The sequence below is a fragment of the Nerophis lumbriciformis genome, linkage group LG01 (genome assembly GCF_033978685.3).
Source record: "Nerophis lumbriciformis linkage group LG01, RoL_Nlum_v2.1, whole genome shotgun sequence".
Taxonomy (NCBI): Eukaryota; Metazoa; Chordata; class Actinopteri; order Syngnathiformes; family Syngnathidae; genus Nerophis; species Nerophis lumbriciformis.
In genome coordinates this window covers 18675065-18692193 of record NC_084548.2, presented here as the reverse complement: position 1 = coordinate 18692193, position 17129 = coordinate 18675065, and the positions used below count along the sequence as shown (strand labels likewise).

Sequence of the window (17129 nt, the reverse complement as noted above, 5' to 3'; positions counted from 1 at the left end):
GTTTTTGGTAACACTTTAGTGTGGGGAACATATTCTAAGTAACAAAGACTTAATTTAGAGTTATTTGGTTAGGGTTAGAGGGTTAGGGCCAGGGTTAGAGGGTTAGGGTTATAATAAGGCCATGCTGAATAAGGCATTAATAAGTACTTAATAATGACTAGTTAAGAGAAAATATGTTACTAAATTGCATGTTAATAAGCAACTAATTAATGGTGAATATGTTCCCCATACTAAAGTGTTACCATGTTTTATTACTGGTGCACAAAATGAACCGTGCATGAACATCACCTTGTTCAAAGACAAAACCAACACAGTGCATAAACTCACAACAAATTACACACCTGCAAATCAGTGTGACTTCTGCTGTTGCCGTATCCGTAATACGCCGATAGGGAGAAGTTTTTATTTACACGATGAGTCGGGTGTGTCTTGACCTCCGCCAAACCCCTGAACCCGACTCACCGAACTCCTAGGGTTCGATCGAACCCAGGTTAAGAACCACTGCTCTAGACTATGTTTAATTGTGTTTGTTAATTTACTGCCTTAAGTGAGAACCTTGCATAAGCCTTTTTGGGTTTCTTTTCTCACCTGCACTTATTTCTTATTTCTTATTACATATTTCTCAAGACTAATTTCTTGTCTCCATATTTTTTTTACAATATTACTACCTCTTGTACTGTTTATATTGTGCGAATAAATACTAGGGATGTCCGATAATGGCTTTTTGCCGATATCTGATATTCCGATATTGTCCAACTCTTTAATTACCAATACCGATATCAACCGATACCGATATATACAGTCGTGGAATTAACACATTATTATGCCTAATTTGGACAACCAGGTATGGTGAAGATAAGGTCCTTTTTTTATTTTTTATTAATAAAATAAAATAATAATAATAAATAAATTAAAAACATTTTCTTGAATAAAAAATAAAGTAAAACAATATAAAAACAGTTACCTATAAACTAGTAATTAATTAAAATGAGTAAAATTAACTGTTAAAGATTAGTACAATTAGTGGACCAGCAGCACGCACAATCATGTGTGCTTACGGACTGTATCCCTTGCAGACTGTATTGATATATATTGATATCTAATGTAGGAACCAGAATATTAATAACAGAAAGAAACAACCCTTTTGTGTGAATTAATGTAAATGGGAGAGGGAGGTTTTTTGGGTTGGTGCACTAATTGTAAGTGTAGCTTGTGTTTTTTATGTTGATTTAATAAATAATTAAAAAAACCGATACCGATAATTTCTGATATTACATTTTAAAGCATTTATCGGACAATAACATCGGCAGGCCGATATTATCGGACATCTCTAATAAATACATTTTAAAAAATAGATCAACAATTAACTAAATAAGTGTGTCTCAACTGTTGAGTCTTTACCTTGTAGACATGTGAAATTGACGAATGAGTTAAGTTTTTTGAACGACTCTTTTAAGCAAAATTGGGGCTCTAAACATAATATATTTTTAGGCCCACTCTACTCCAATCACAAAAGTTTAAAAACTATTTTTATTTACAGTAGGAAGGGAATTTATATGGCCCATTTGTCGCGGTTTACCTGACACATGACACTTGACAAATTTGCACTTTAGCTGTTGGATGGCAGTAGAGTGTTGAATATCTTAAAATGTGCATTGTGTCAATTCCAACTTTGACCACAGCATCAGCTGCTATGTAGTGTGGCGATTTCCATTATTTTCAGCAGACTGCATTGCTAAATGATTAACCCCCACCTTCCTCTCACGCGAGATGCACCCAGGAATGGGCCCATATGAATCCCTTCCCTACTTTATGTCAAACATGTTTTATGATTTTATAATCAGAAATCATAATTTTAATGTGCTGAAAGGAATTAATGGGAAATAATAATAATTGTTCAATAATTTATGTTTTTAATGCAAAATACCAGTTTTATCACTGGAAAAAAAAAAAGGTAGAAATTAAGTGTGATTGCTGAAAAGCTTTAAACTGAAACACTGGCAGTTAGCATGGCGTCAAGTAAGAAAATATAAGACTCTCGGGTTCATACCTGTAAAATGAGCTAAAAGGAAAAACAAGCTAATAAGAATGCTAACAATTAGCATATGCGAAATAACAACATATTTAACTCTGAGACATACACCTATAAAATTAGCTAGAAGGCTAGCATGCTAACATGCTAACAGTTAGCATACCTAAAGTAATAAATGGCCGGGGGCACTTTGATACATTTTGTTCATTTAAAGATGCAAAAAGCAAACCAATTGTATGCTCCAAACCAAAAACATTCATGTTAGTTTTTTTGTTAAAGGTGCCAAAGAAAATTAATACAGTATGCAGCTGGGATAGGCTCCAGCGCCCCCGCGACCCCAAGAGGGACAAGCGGTAGAAAATAGTTGAGTGTAATAACTAACGTATTATTGGTCACAGAAAATAATGCATTAAATGGATTCATCACAGAATTGTTGTGACTGCACGTGCTCCTTTACCTTCTAATCGGTTTTAACTATAAAATGGTATTTCTGTCTAAATATTGAGGTCTTTTTAAATGAATTGAAATAATGCAAGCAAGTAATACAATTAATCATGATTAATCCAAATTCAAAAGTGCGATTAATCTGATTTATTTGACAGCAATTCTAATTGCATATACCATTAATGATTCATTTATCTTTCATTTACAATCTGCCGAGGGACAAAAAAACCCCAACTCCAGTCACTCAAATGTTTTTAATCTGTATACTACGATTATCAAAATGATTAAGAAGTACATTCTTGAGATGCAGTATGTGTGTGTCTAGTGATGACCAATTTGTCTTTAAATGGTGATATTGTGTCCTGTCACAAACCAGTTGAAAACCACTGATTTGAATAATTGCAAATGCAGCATCAGAATTATTTTCCACTTAATGTTCTGCAAATTCTCAGTGGAGAAGGCATGATTGGTAATAATGCGATCCATGCCAATGCCATTGATGGCTTCATCTGATGCAAAATGCTCTAAATACCTATTTGGATCAGAACGCAATTGAGAGGTTGCACTATTTGAACCGATCTGATTGGCTGTCATCTCCAATCTGACCAACACAGCACCCCTGTTCCTCGTGGGTACGCTCGGCGGTATCGGCTGCAGCACGTCGCCGGGCCAACGAGAAGCACGGGGAGGGTGGGGGGTGGTGGGGGGGTGGCGTCCAATCTGAGGCTGCCACTTTCCCTCAGCATTAGCATCTCACTTAATGACCAGTTAAGAGGCAGCCCAGCAAATGAGTTGTGACAAGTCCTGTAGAAAAAGGAGTCTTTTTCCCTCATATCTCCCGCCTCTCCATCACCATTTAAAAGGCCTGACATCATTTCACAATAATTATCACTCTAAGAACTCTTTTCGGGCCCGGGACTGAAGTCAGATTGGATCTCGTCATGATAATAGTGCTGACCAACAATCACGTTTTGTTTCTCTTCTCTGCTACATCCTCAGGGAGCGGGCAGCCGGCCTCAGTCAACCAGTTTAATCTGGTTCAAGTGAAGCAGGAGCCATTGGAAGCCACCTCGGGGGCCTCGCAGGAGTCTACACAAGAGCAGAGTTTGGACCTGAGTCGGAAAGAGAGCAGGTATTTGAAGATTTTTTATTTAAAAAACTAATTTATTAAAATCCTCCACATTTTTGTTTGAGAAAGATGTTTGTCTAAACCAGGGGTGTTTGTTACAAAATGTTTTCTTTTGAAAAAACAGACATTACATATATTTTAAAGCAAAACTTAGTGTTAGCTTTTTGTTAGAGATAACAAAGCGTACTGTTAGTTATTACAGTGCTGTGCAAAGTGCGACCAGGGGGCCATTTGCGGCCTACAGCTTGAGTTTTGTTGGATGTCGGACAAAAAACAACAGCAAAAGTGAGGAAAAAAAGAGCAAAAATACATAATCTAAAGCAGGGGTCCCCAAAATTTTTTGACTCGCGGGCCACATTGGGTTAAAAAAAATATATATATATATATATATATAAACAGACATGGTGACTATATGGGTGATATTTCATGTTTAGAGGGCTCTAATAAAGTTAAAAAAAAAAACTATTTAGAAGGCTGGAAACTTTTTTTTTCTAATTAAAATATTGACTTTATTTTTAAATACTATACGTCGCAGAAATTCAATTATATATATGTAGATGGATAGATAGTACTTTATTGATTCCTTCAGGAGAGTGCCCTCAGGAAAATTAAAATTCCAGCAGCAGTGTACAGAATTGAGATCAAATTTAAAAAGTTAAAAGTAAATAATGGGGGAATAAATGGAAACAAAATAGAAAAATATTACAATAGAATAAAAATAAAAAGCAAAAATGAGAATAAAAATATAACAGTAAAATAAGAATATAACAAGAGAAACTAGGCAGTAGTGACCATGTTATGAAAAAAATATATATACATATATACATTGTCTTTATAATCCGTTTTGTCATTTAACGTCAATTAACATTGATGTTCATCAACATTTAACATTGTCACGTTATCGATGGGAAAATTCATTTTTAGACAATATGATTTGCCTGAGCGGCTAGGAGATACCAAGAGTAACAAGCGGTAGAAAATGGATTAGAAAGGAAAGATTGAAAAAAAAAAAAAAAAAAATTACTTGGGACTTCCTGTGGGCCGGATTTTGGATGCTGGGGGGCCGGATCCGGCCCGCGGGCCGTAGTTTGGGGACCCCTGATCTATAGGGAAAACGCTCAAACACTCAAAGTTTGAAATAACGCGGATGTTGGGTCCATAAAATACCGATCGCGTTATTCCCAAGATCGCTTTACATAGAAATTCTTATTTGTTACCCTTTTTTTTTTTTCAAAAGAATACAATAAAAATGATCCCCAAACCAAGTTTAATGACGAAAAAGACAACATTTCACAATGCATGCATTATCCTGATACTTTGTGTTGTTTATGCAAGTAGTAATATGTTACTGTTGTGAAATAAAAAGTTCACTTATTATGTAAACTGGGTGCATTATGAGGCAAATATAAGTTAAAAAAAAAACTACTTTTAAATAAAAAAAACAATTGCGGTTCACAGCATGATTACCTAATAAAGAATGTTGTTTTATATGGGATCGCACTTTATCGAACTTTGAGTGCAACACATAATAAGAATAATGCAATTTGTTACAATCATTTAAAGTTAAAGTCCCAACGATAGTCACACACACACGAGGTGTGTTGAAATTATCCTCTGCATTTGACCCATCCCCATGTTCACTCACTGGGAGGTGAGGGGAGCAGTGAGCAGCAGCGGTGGTTGCGCTCAGGAATCATTTTTGGTGATTTAACCCCCAATTCCAACCCTTGATGCTGAGTGCCAAGCAGGGAGGTAATGGGTCCCATTTTTATAGTCTTTGGTATGACTCGGCCGGGGTTTGAACTCATGACCTACCAGTCTCAGGGCGGCCACTCAGTGGCCTTGTGGTTAACAAAGATAGGGTCTAAACCAGGGGTGTTCTTTAAGGGCTGCATTACAAAATGTTGTTTTTTGTAAAAACAGACATTACATATATTTTAGGACAAAACTTTTTTTTTTAGCTTTCCTCATTAATACACAATGTCTTTGTAGATTTTGTTTTACAAAATAAAACAATATCAAAAAGGCCCCTGTATACTTTTCAACAAGATTTAACACACTTGAGCTTTTTTCTCATTACACTCTGTCATTTTGCTCTTTTATTTTATCTTATTTTACATTTTACTGTTGTTCTTTTCACTTTGGACACCCTGGTCTCATCCTTCAGTCTTTTTTTTTTCTAACAAGACAGCGTTTTCATCTTCATTACAGCGGCACACCTCGCATGATAAATAGTAATATTTACTGTTCTCATGCAAATCTTTACTAAACATTGTTCATTTTCCTTGTTCCAGTAATGAATCAAATGGACACGCTGTACCAGGGAATGCATCTCTTTTATCCTCGCTTATGAATAAGGTAAGATCCATCCATCAAAGCCCTTTCATCCCAAGACAAATTAGCGGCACACGGCGGGGCTTGTTTGTTTTTTAATGTTTCACCGCTAATAAGATGAGTTTGTATCATTTAAATTTTCCTGCCATTTTTCACACGGTGTAATTTTCATCGCACCTCACACGAATTAATATAATGAAGTATAGTAGCTGGCTGCTACGCCAGATATATGGCGCTGTTTGTTTTTTGATGAGCTGTTTTCAACTCGGGGGTCCATTTTTTTTCTTTCCCTTTATGTTTTTTCCTGCGCGCCTTGTCAGGCCCTGCATTTATCCGCAGAGTTTGTAATTTATTTGATTAACAAGCATCTGAAGGAGGCGCTGCGGTCATTTTTCCAACAAGTCCAAATGTTAGTCTATGGAAATGTAGATGTGTTTTTTTGTGAAGATTGAAAGGGACAATATCCTCCATCACATTAATGACAGGTCAGCTCCCCATTTCTTTTACACACAGGCAGTCCGTGTCATGGTTCTCAGCGTCTCCCAGGGACTTTTCCTCCCTTTTCACTGAAGCCAGAGAGCTTAGAAACAAGCTCGTCATGTCATGTCGGCTATTGGAGGTGGATTCAAGCCACCACATCACATTAAAGGGTTAACAGAGGGTCCCACAGGAGGCTTGGCAAACGTTCCTGGCCTGCACTCAAGCAAAAAGCTGGATGTTTGTAAAGCCATTTTGGCTTTTATTCCCTTTGCCAAATGTGGAGGGGTTTTTTTTTTTTTTGTTTGTTTTTTTTTTGCTTGTGTGTAAAGTCTCACCCCACGCTGAACATATTGGAGAGCCCAGCATGCTCACTTTAACACCTGAGATTTTTACACCGTGTGTCTTTTTGTAGATGTCACAGGTGAACCCTGCTCTCTTCAACGCCATGCATCTGAAGACGGAGCTGGAGGCCGCTCATGGCGGGCATACCTCCGAGGCGGCCCAGCAGTACCTGAACCGAGCTCTGAAGAGACCCTTGGTTGACAAACCCAGTGAGATCTGGAGGACTTACCTCCGCAGGTAAAAAAAAAAAAAAAGCCGTGCAGGAAGTGAAGCGTTTGAGCCATTTTAAAGAGTAACTCAGCAGCACTTTTATCGTCATTCTTTCAGTCTCTTTTTACAGATTTTTTTCGCATTCACCTACCGTATTTTTCGGACTATAAGTCGCAGTTTTTTTCATAGTTTGGCCGGGGGTGCGACTTATACTCAGGAGCGACTTATGTGTGAAATCATTAACACATTACCGTAAAATATCAAATAATATTATTTAGCTCATTCACGTAAGAGACTAGACGTATAAGATTTCATGGGATTTAGCGATTAGGAGTGACAGGCTGTTTGGTAAACGTATAGCATGTTCTATATGTTATAGTTATTTGAATGACTCTTACCATAATATGTTACGTTAACATACCAGGCATGTTCTCAGTTGGTTATTTATGTCTCATATAACGTACACTTATTCAGCCTGTTGTTCACTATTCTCTATTTATTTTAAATTGCCTTTCAAATGTCTATTCTTGGTGTTGGGTTTTATCAAATAAATTTCCCCAAAAAATGCGACTTATATATGTTTTTTTCCTTCTTTATTACCGTATTTCCTTGAATTAGCGCCGGGGCGGTAATTAATTTAAAACCTCTTCTCACTCCGGCGCTTACCAAAGGCTTGCGGTAAATTTAGGCCTGCGCTTATAAATTTGAGTGTGATGTAAGGATACCATCATGAAAAGCACATTTAATAAAAAAAAATGTTATTATGGTGTTACCTTTACTTATAAATGAAGTCCATGCGCCGCGCCTTCTGACCAAAAGCATCGATAACTTGTTTATAGAAGTCTTCCTTATCTTTCTTCAGTTTTAAAAGTATCTCTGTCTCGATGGAGATCTTCCTTTAATTATTACCTCTTGCTTCGATTGAAAGTCCAGTTTAGAAAACTGTTGTTGTCACTTCTTCTGCAGCCGAGTAGTCGCAAGAATGATTCCTGGGATCACTAGCGCCCTCTACCACCATGAGGCGGGAGTCATTTAATGACTCATATTTGACACACACAGCTATATTAATAAAACATGTTTACTGTTCTTTTCAGCATATTCAATAGCTTGGACCTTAAATCCTACTGAATAGCTCTTTATCTTCTTCATTTTATGCGATTTTGAATTATTGAAATTAGCCTCCTCCATTTTGGAAAATGATGCCTTGAAAGGTTAAGTGTTACTCGTGACGTGACGAGTTTGACCCGGCGGTAAAACGAGGCATATGCTAATTATTCTGCGAAACGAGTTTGACCCGGCGGTAAAACGAGACATGCGCTAATTATTTTGCGAAACAAGTTTGACCCGGCAGTAATTCTAAGCATGCACTAATTATTTTGCGAAACGAGTTTGACCCGGCGGTAAAACGAGGCATGCGGATAATATATACCCGGCGGCAATTCAGGGAAATACGGTATGCATTTTCGGCCGGTGCGACTTATACTCCGGAGCGACTTATACTCTGAACAATACGGTACCTCATAGGTGTCAAAGTCAATTATTGATGATATTTGATTAGTATTAGAACAGGTCCGCTGTTTTGCACTTACCAATACTTCATCAGTGTTGGCGCTAGGGATTTTCAAAATGGGGTCCCAGGGAATACAGTACATTTTTGGGGTCCCACTTTTTTGTAACCGTGTTGAAAACAAATGATAAATGTATGCATTATCCTGTTATATCTCACATTCTATGTTGTGTTTTGGAAGAAGGTTGTCGTAACCTGCTCAGTGGCCTAGTGGTTAGAGTGTCTGCTCTGAGATCGGTAGGTTGTGAGTTAAAACCCCGGCTGAGTCATACCAAAGACTATACAAATGGGACCATTACCTCCCTGCTTGGCTGTCAGCATCAAGGGTTGGAATTGGGGGTTAAATCACTAAAATGATTTTCCGAGCGCGGCCACCGCTGCTGCTCACTGCTCCCCTCACCTCCCAGGGGGTGGAACAAGGGGATGGGTCAAATGCAGAGGTTAATTTCACCAAACCTGGTGTGTGTGACTATCAGTGGTACTTTAACTTTATAACTAAAAAATAATACAAGACAAAGTTATAAACAGTTATTCACTTTCTTTCTTTTTTCCTTCACGGATCTAAACTTTACTGCCGGTATTTTTTTTCTATATTTTTATTGTAATATTTTCAGAATGTGTTTGTTCTATTTTTGGCCAAAGTAAGACAAAGAAAACAACCTGAAGTTGTCTTTATTTTTTAGTTTTAATACCATCATTTTAATAGTCCGGCCCGCGTGTGCACAGATTTTCCTCCATGGGGCCCCTGAGCTAAAATGAGTTTGACACCCCTGCAGCCTACATAATTGTATTCGGATGTGCCAAAGCTTTTTGTGGCCCTAAACACGATTTTGGTTTTTAATACTAGTGTGAATGCTGCCATAGTGAGTATTCACACTGGCATCACACTTCGAAGTTTGTAGGTGTTACTTCATGTCTAGAGGGCCTTCTTATTGTTAACAAACGTATTTAGAAGGTCGTAAAGATGTTTTTTATGCTCTTTCTATGGAAATATTTTGTTTAAAATGAATTATACAGTAAATACATGGACAAAATGTATTCACGCCGGCCAGGCCTGGAACCAATTAACAGCAATAAATGAGGGTTTACTGTAATTTTCCAGAAGTAGATTTGGCTATAAGACACACCCAACAAAAATGCAGTTCAAGTATGTTTATGAATATTTTTAATATTTTACAAAATGTGAGTGTGAAAGTTGTCTATCTGTGTTGGCCCTGCGATGAGGTGGCGACTTGTCCAGGGTGTGCCCCCCCCGGACAAGCGGTAGAAAATGGATGGATGGAAGTTATGTGAATATTTGTACATGTTTACTTATAAGAAATCAGTAAACACCTTGAACAATAAACAAAAAGACTGCGTCGACAACTACAATTCAGTTGAATCCAATATGTTCAAATTATATTCACATATATTCAGATTGTATTCCAGACAATGTCCAAGGTTTATATGAAAATGTAAAAAAAAAAATAGATTGATATATATAGATTTGAAGTCTCCTAATGTAGTGAAGCCAATTCAAAACGTTCATGTCATTTTGGCATTAAATGAAAAAGTAAACAAAACACAAAAAAATGGGCAAAAACTATGAAAAAACAAATGTTTTTCAGACATTGTATATTTAGGGAAGAGGTTCTGTTACAACATAAACTTAAATAGTGCGCTTGTTTTATGAATACGGCCGTAAAGCTGTCAACATGACGCTTTTGAAGGGACGCTAAATTAGAACTGATCTCTGTGGGCTTTTGAATGGACACAATGCTGCTGTAATAAACTGAAACTATCACAAAGGACACTGCTGAATAAAAGTTTGGCAGAAGCATAGTGTGATTGTATTCATGAGGCAATTCAGTCCATCAAAGTAGAACAAATGTTGATGAATTTTATTACAACATGCTGTAAATTATTTTTAAAATTTCACATAATGCGCCAATAATACTCAATACCGTTGTTACAGGTCCCCACATTCTTTGATTTTTTTTTGCGAACGGATGGAGTCTTAAAAGATAGTCAATATTTCAGAATAATTCCCATCATTAAAGTATTATTGGGGTAAACTTACAACATTATTCTGATTCACATCTTATCTTATAATTGCTACCGGTGATTGTTTGCTTGATGGAGAGAAAAAAAAACTATGTTAACGAGCCAGTGTTTTGAACAACTCTTTTAAAGGAACAGCTATACATCTATTCTCTAATGCAGGGGTCCCCAAACTTTTTGACTCGGGGGCCACATTGGGTTAAAAAAATTAGGTCATTAGGTTTATTATTTTATATATATATTATAAAATCCCCTGAAGAGCAGGGAAACCTGCGAAACAGGCTTGTAGGGATGAAATAGCCTCTGTGTTTTTTTCCCCCTGACCTAACGTATATTCCGCTCTGCCCCGGTATTGAGCACTGTATAACGGATATATCACAGAAACCTCCACTATATATATATACACACATATACGTTGCGTCCACTTTAAACAAACGCATTGAACTGGTCTCATCATGCCGACACAGAAGCAAGGCGCTATCGTGCAACAATGGCCACACCCCCATGTAATGTACCCTATATATATATATATATATATATATATATATATATATATATGTATGTGTGGGAAAAAAATCACAATACTATTTCATCTCTACAGGCCTGTTTCATGAGGGGGGGTACCCTCAATCATCAGGAGATTTTAATGGGAGCATTCGCATACCATGGTTTATATAGGGCACAGAGTGGGTGGGTACAGGCTGGCCTAGGGGCGTGGTGATTGGCTCATGTGTTACCTAGGAGGTGTTTCCGTCTATGGCGGCATGTTGTTACAATTTCGCTGCGCTTGTTGAGGGATGACAGGTCTGGACGGTAAATAATAAACAGTTTCTCTTTCAAGCATAGGTTGCATCTTTTATTACCACTATTGTAAGGTGTGCTGGATGCAAGAATTTGCCATGTTATTGAATATTCAACATTATTGTCTTTGAGGTCCCAAATGTGTTTGCTGAGTTCTGTGTAATGGGAGCATTCGCATACCATGGTTTTATATATATATATGTTTACAGACACTTCAATAAAATCCCCTGATGAGCAGGGAAACCTGCGAAACAGGCTTGTAGAGATGATATAGCCTTTGTGTTTTTTATGACCTAACATATATATATATATATATATATATATATATATATTCACATATATCTTCAGAGCGCGATAATGTCATGTTATCGATGGGGAATTCATTTTTACACTATATGATTTTCCTGAGTGGCTAGGCGACACCAGGAGTAACAAGCGGTAGAAAATGGATTGGAAAGGACAGATTTTAAAAAATTATAATAAAAAAAAAAAGATATATATATTTTTATTTTCATTTTTTATTTGGGACTTCTCGTGGGCCGGGTTTTGGACGCTGGCGGGCCGTAGTTTAACACCGATATACTGCAGATGTCTGAATGTGCTGTGTACAAAAACTACTGCACTCCTCGGAAAGCCCCAGCAACGCTTTAAGGGAATCTAGTCTGACGTGAATTTGAAATGATTTGACACATAACATCAGTTGTTTTATTGGTTGGAAATACTTGCGACCTTACAACGTTTCCTCTTTGTCTACGTTAAGATTTGACACAGATGACTTCTGCGAGGCTCAGTGTGACTTCCTGCAGAAAGTGCACTTCCACTGTCTGGTGGAAGACTGCGGCGCTCTGTTCAGCACAGTGGATGGAGCCATAAAGCATGCTAAGTAGGTTCCACAGCGTTTCCAAAGAAGTATCCCCGCCGCCATTGATCAGACTAAAACAAGCTCCCGTGTTGTTTGTAGCTTTCACCTCAGAGCTACTCTGAAAGTGAAGTCGGAGCCTCCGTTCGGCGAGGGCAAGGTGTCCGGCGAGGGAGGTCCTCTGCGGCCCGCCGCGCCCGTCTCCATGGCCAACAACCCCTCCATGGACCTGGCTCACCTCCCACCCTCCGGAGGATACAGCTCCCCTCCGCCCTCCCTTCTGGCTTGGAAGCAGCTGACTGGCAGCATCCCTCAGATGCCGGCCTCCATGCCCAACCTGCCAGCCAACTCCCCTTTGGCCACCACTTCGCTGGAGAATGCTAAGCCTCAAGTCAAGCCTGGTTTTCTGCAGTTCCAGGAGAAGTATGGCATACCTTTGTTGACCATATGCAACATTTTTAGGGGGGAATGTACAGAAAGTGAAGCATTAACAGATTCCATGCAAGCTTTTTAACTATTTTTGTATGTTTAAACCTAGAAATCATGATTTTTGATACTTGGTGCCGCCTTGGAAATATGCTAATGTCTCTTATGTTAGCATGCTAATGTTAGCGTACTACCATTTTATGCTAACTTCTTAGCTAATTTTGTGTGTTTACACCTAAAAACAGTGCATTTGTTTTCTTGGCGCCATCTTAGAAGTATGCTAACTTGTCTCATGTCATCATGCTAATGTTTTATGCTAGCTTTTCAACTAATTTTGTTTGTTTAAACCTAAAAATCATGAATTTGGATACCTGGCGCATCTCATATTAGCATGCCAATGTTAGCATGCTAACATTTTATTCTAGTTTTTTAGCTAATTTTGTAGGTTTACACCTACAAATAGTGCATTTTTGTATTCCCTCTTATCCGGTCACGTGCTAGCATGCTGACGTTACCATGCTAATGTTTTATGCTAGCTTTTTAGCTAAATGTGTTTGTTTAAGCATAAATTCCTGGATTTTGATACGTGTCCCCTTTTTGGAAGTATGCTAACATCTCCTATATTAGCATGCTAACGTTTTATGATAGTTGTTCAGCTAATTTTGTATGTTTACGCCTGCACCTTTGCTTTCCAATCACTTGTCATGCAGCAACTGGTTTAATTATATACATTTTTTATTTTACCATAAAAGTGCCCACAATAATATTTCTAAGTATGTGGGTATCACCTTTTTTTTCATGTATTAGTTTGAAAACAGAGTTTATATCTCCACTTTGTTATCGTACATGGCTTGGAGCTTGCACAATGATTATAAATACAGTGGAACATAGACTTATGAACTTAGTTGGTTCTTGAACGGAGTTCGTAAAAAGAAAAGATTGTATATTTAAGCAAATTTCTCCATAAAAAACGATGTAAACATAAATAATGTGTTCTAGCCAAGCTTGAAAACAATATAAAGCACAATACAGTACTGTGTATCAAACAAACATAACAAGGGATCGATGCATCAACTTTCCATTAAATAACAAAGCCAAAACATGACGAGCTATACTGTTCTCATTTATAGCAGTCCTGCTGACACGCAAACACATTGTCACTAGCGCTGTGGTGCACTCACAGTTAAAAATCACAAAACTCCTTAACTTAAACAGCCGGGTCATTGCAACGGTTAGAAATAAAGAATAAAATCCTGTTTTCCGTGTTGGTGGGTCTTTCTAGTGTGCATCGTAAAAAGGTTATAAACCACACATCTCTTATCCATTGCTTTCTTTGTACTCATATTGAGTCCACCAAACAAAAACATGCTGTAAAAATGCTACAAAACACTTACAAAAATACACAAAGTAGAACTTATAGCACAGTAGCTAACGACAGCACTGCTCTGCACCGGAGATCGGTCAGCCCGCCCACAATGAATGTGCTGCTGGGCACAAAATGGCTACGTTGCAAGGCCGACAAAGAGTGGATGAAACATTCGTACACTCAGACAAGATTCGTATGAGATTTGTGCGTCTTTTTTATCCGGTCTGTGGTTTGTAAATGTAAAAAGTTCATTCAAAGATGTGTTTGTAAAAGGAGGTTCGTTCGACTGTACATATATAGCCTTCTCGTTAAAACCAGGGTACCATCATTTTTTCTGGCAAACACTATTAAAAACATTACAACTTGGCAGAGTATCCTCTATCCCCAAATGAAAGAAGTTTCCTACCAATTACAACATGTACATTTCATCTATTGGGTGAGAAGTGGTGGGTCATTGATATGAGTTTTAAAACATCTTATACCCGTCACTCTTATTTTATTTTTTTGTCTATTTCGGCAAATGACTGACATTTTTCGCTTTTCATGGTGGATTTATGGCCACATACGGACTTCCATGCCTCCTACCTGTCTCATTAATTTTTTTTTTTAAAGATTTTTGATCAAACTTCAATTTTATTTGATGCACGTTTTGCATCAAACAAATACATGGGAAAGAAAGTGTTCAATAATAACACATTTAACACCAAAATTGTAATTGACCTGCACAGTGAATATAAGTTTGTGCAAAATCCTACTAAATTATCATGAGATATATTTCCCACAAATCCAAATGTTTTCCCTAACTCCTCTCTGTATGTTTCATTCATCCAGTGATCCGTGTCTGGCAACGGACTGTAAATACTCCAACAAGTTCCACTTCCACTGTTTGTTTGGAAATTGCAAGTACGTGTGCAAGACCTCTGGCAAGGCCGAGTCCCACTGCTTGGACCACATCAACCCCAACAACAACCTGGTCAACGTCCGGGACCAGTTCTCTTACTACTCCCTGCAGTGTCTATGTCCCAACCAGGTGAGTGCACCGCCATGATACCTGCTGTCACCGAGCCCCTCTCCTTCCGAGCGTGAAGTATGCTGCCTATTACAGCACCATTTGAGGTGATTTGACTCAAGGCTTTCACAAACGCTGCTCAGTGTCTTCCATCTCTGCCGAAAAAGGCAGTCTAGTCACCCCAGTAATGCCTGTTTATATGTCAATAATGTCATTTTGACTGCCGCATTCTCCTCTCAGAAAAGGCCAATTTAGCTGATATTACCCAATAAATCATTGTCACTGGCTCGGTAAACAAGGCTGTCTGCAATAGGGCAAAAATCAGGGGAATGCTCGGCAAATGAAACCTAAATGGCAGCCCCCTGCCTGCTCTCATGAGCCCGTATTTGGAAAAGCGTTTAAATGAATTCATTAATGTGTCGAAAATCACCCCCCATTCTCAGCGCCTCTCTGTCCTCCATCCCTCCTCCCCTTAGCCTCCATCTCCTGAACTCAGCAAATCTTATTTGGCTCAGTCCTTTGGGATGTGGCGCTCACCAACAGATGGTGGTGTGCAGACATGTTCGAGAGGGGGGCCTTGGAAATACAATGGCCTTTTCTTAGATGGTGGGCATGACCCTGGGGGGTCATCATTATTAATGTTAGAGAAAGAGGACTGGTTAAAGGGTAACATTATCACAATTTCAGAATGGTTAAAACCATTAAAAATCAGTTCCCAGTGGCTTATTATATTTTTCGAAGTTTTTTTCAAAATTTTACCCATCACGCAATATCCCTAAAAAAAGCTTCAAAGTGCCTGATTTTAACCATCGTTATATACACCCGTCCATTTTCCTGTGACGTCACATAGTGAAGCCAACACAAACAAACATGGCGGAAAGAACAGCAAGCTATTGCGACATTAGCTCGGATTCAGACTCGGATTTCAGCGGCTTAAGCGATTCAACAGATTACAAATGTATTGAAACGGATGGTTGTAGTGTGGAGGCAGGTAGCGAAAATGAAATTGAAGAAGAAACTGAAGCTATTGAGCCATATCGGTTTGAACCGTATGCAAGCGAAAACGACGAAAACGACACAACAGCCAGCGACACGGGAGAAAGCGAGGACGAATTCAGCGATCGCCTTCTAACCAACGATTGGTATGTGTTTGTTTAGCATTAAAGGAAACTAACAACTATGAACTAGGTTTACAGCATATGAAATACATTTGGCAACAACATGCACTTTGAGAGTGTAGACAGCCCAATTTTCATCAATTAATATATTCTGTAGACATACCCTCATCCGCGCTCTTTTCCTGAAAGCTGATCTGTCCAGTTTTGGAGTTGATGTCAGCAGGCCAGGGAAGCTAGGGTCGATATTCTTCTCTTGATCATCTTCGGTGGCATAAGGGACGGTGTGAGCCAAGACATCCAGGGGGTTTAGCTCGCTCGTCTGCGGGAACAAACTGCCGCCATCGCTTGCCGTGCTACCGAGGTCCTTTGTCCCTGAATTGCTCACACACTCCGGCAGATTCAATGGGGGTCTGGCGGCAAATTTCTTTGACTTTATCGTTGGAAATGCATCTGCTTTGAGTGTCGCAGGATATCCACACATTCTTGCCATCTCTGTCGTAGCATAGCTTTTGTCGGTAAAGTGTGCGGAACAAACGTCCAATTTCTTGCCACTTTCACATCTTTGGGCCACTGGTGCAACTTGAATACGTCCCTGTTCGTGTTGTTACACCCTCCGACAACACACCGACGAGGCATGATGTCTCCAAGGTACGGAAAACAGTCGAAAAAACAGAAAATAACAGAGCTGATTTGACTCGGTGTTTGAGAAAATGGCGGATTGATTCCCGATGTGACGTCACAACGTGACGTCATCGCTCCGAGAGCGAATATTAGAAAGGCGTTTAATTCTCCAAAATTCACCCATTTAGAGTTCGGAAATCGGTTAAAAAAATATATGGTCTTTTTTCTGCAACATCAAGGTATATATTGACGCTTACATAGGTCTGGTGATAATGTTCCCCTTTAATACATCACAGATACCGCACAAATCGGTCCCCTAGAGGCCGTGAGGAGCATATGAGATGACATCTT

General features: G+C 38.7%; 1 protein-coding gene across 6 annotated transcripts in view; it reads left to right on the top strand.

Annotated features, from left to right (window-relative positions):
• The window catches only part of casz1 (castor zinc finger 1), a 191445-nt gene that overhangs the window by 157579 nt on the left and 16737 nt on the right, over positions 1-17129 (top strand). For all 6 annotated transcript variants that reach the window (XM_061976565.1, XM_061976573.1, XM_061976589.1 and 3 more), the window contains 6 exons: positions 3476-3608; positions 5900-5963; positions 6832-6998; positions 12140-12262; positions 12341-12661; positions 14862-15060. In XM_061976565.1, coding sequence (XP_061832549.1) covers positions 3476-3608; positions 5900-5963; positions 6832-6998; positions 12140-12262; positions 12341-12661; positions 14862-15060 — 1007 coding nt within the window. The remainder of the gene's footprint in view (positions 1-3475; positions 3609-5899; positions 5964-6831; positions 6999-12139; positions 12263-12340; positions 12662-14861; positions 15061-17129) is intronic.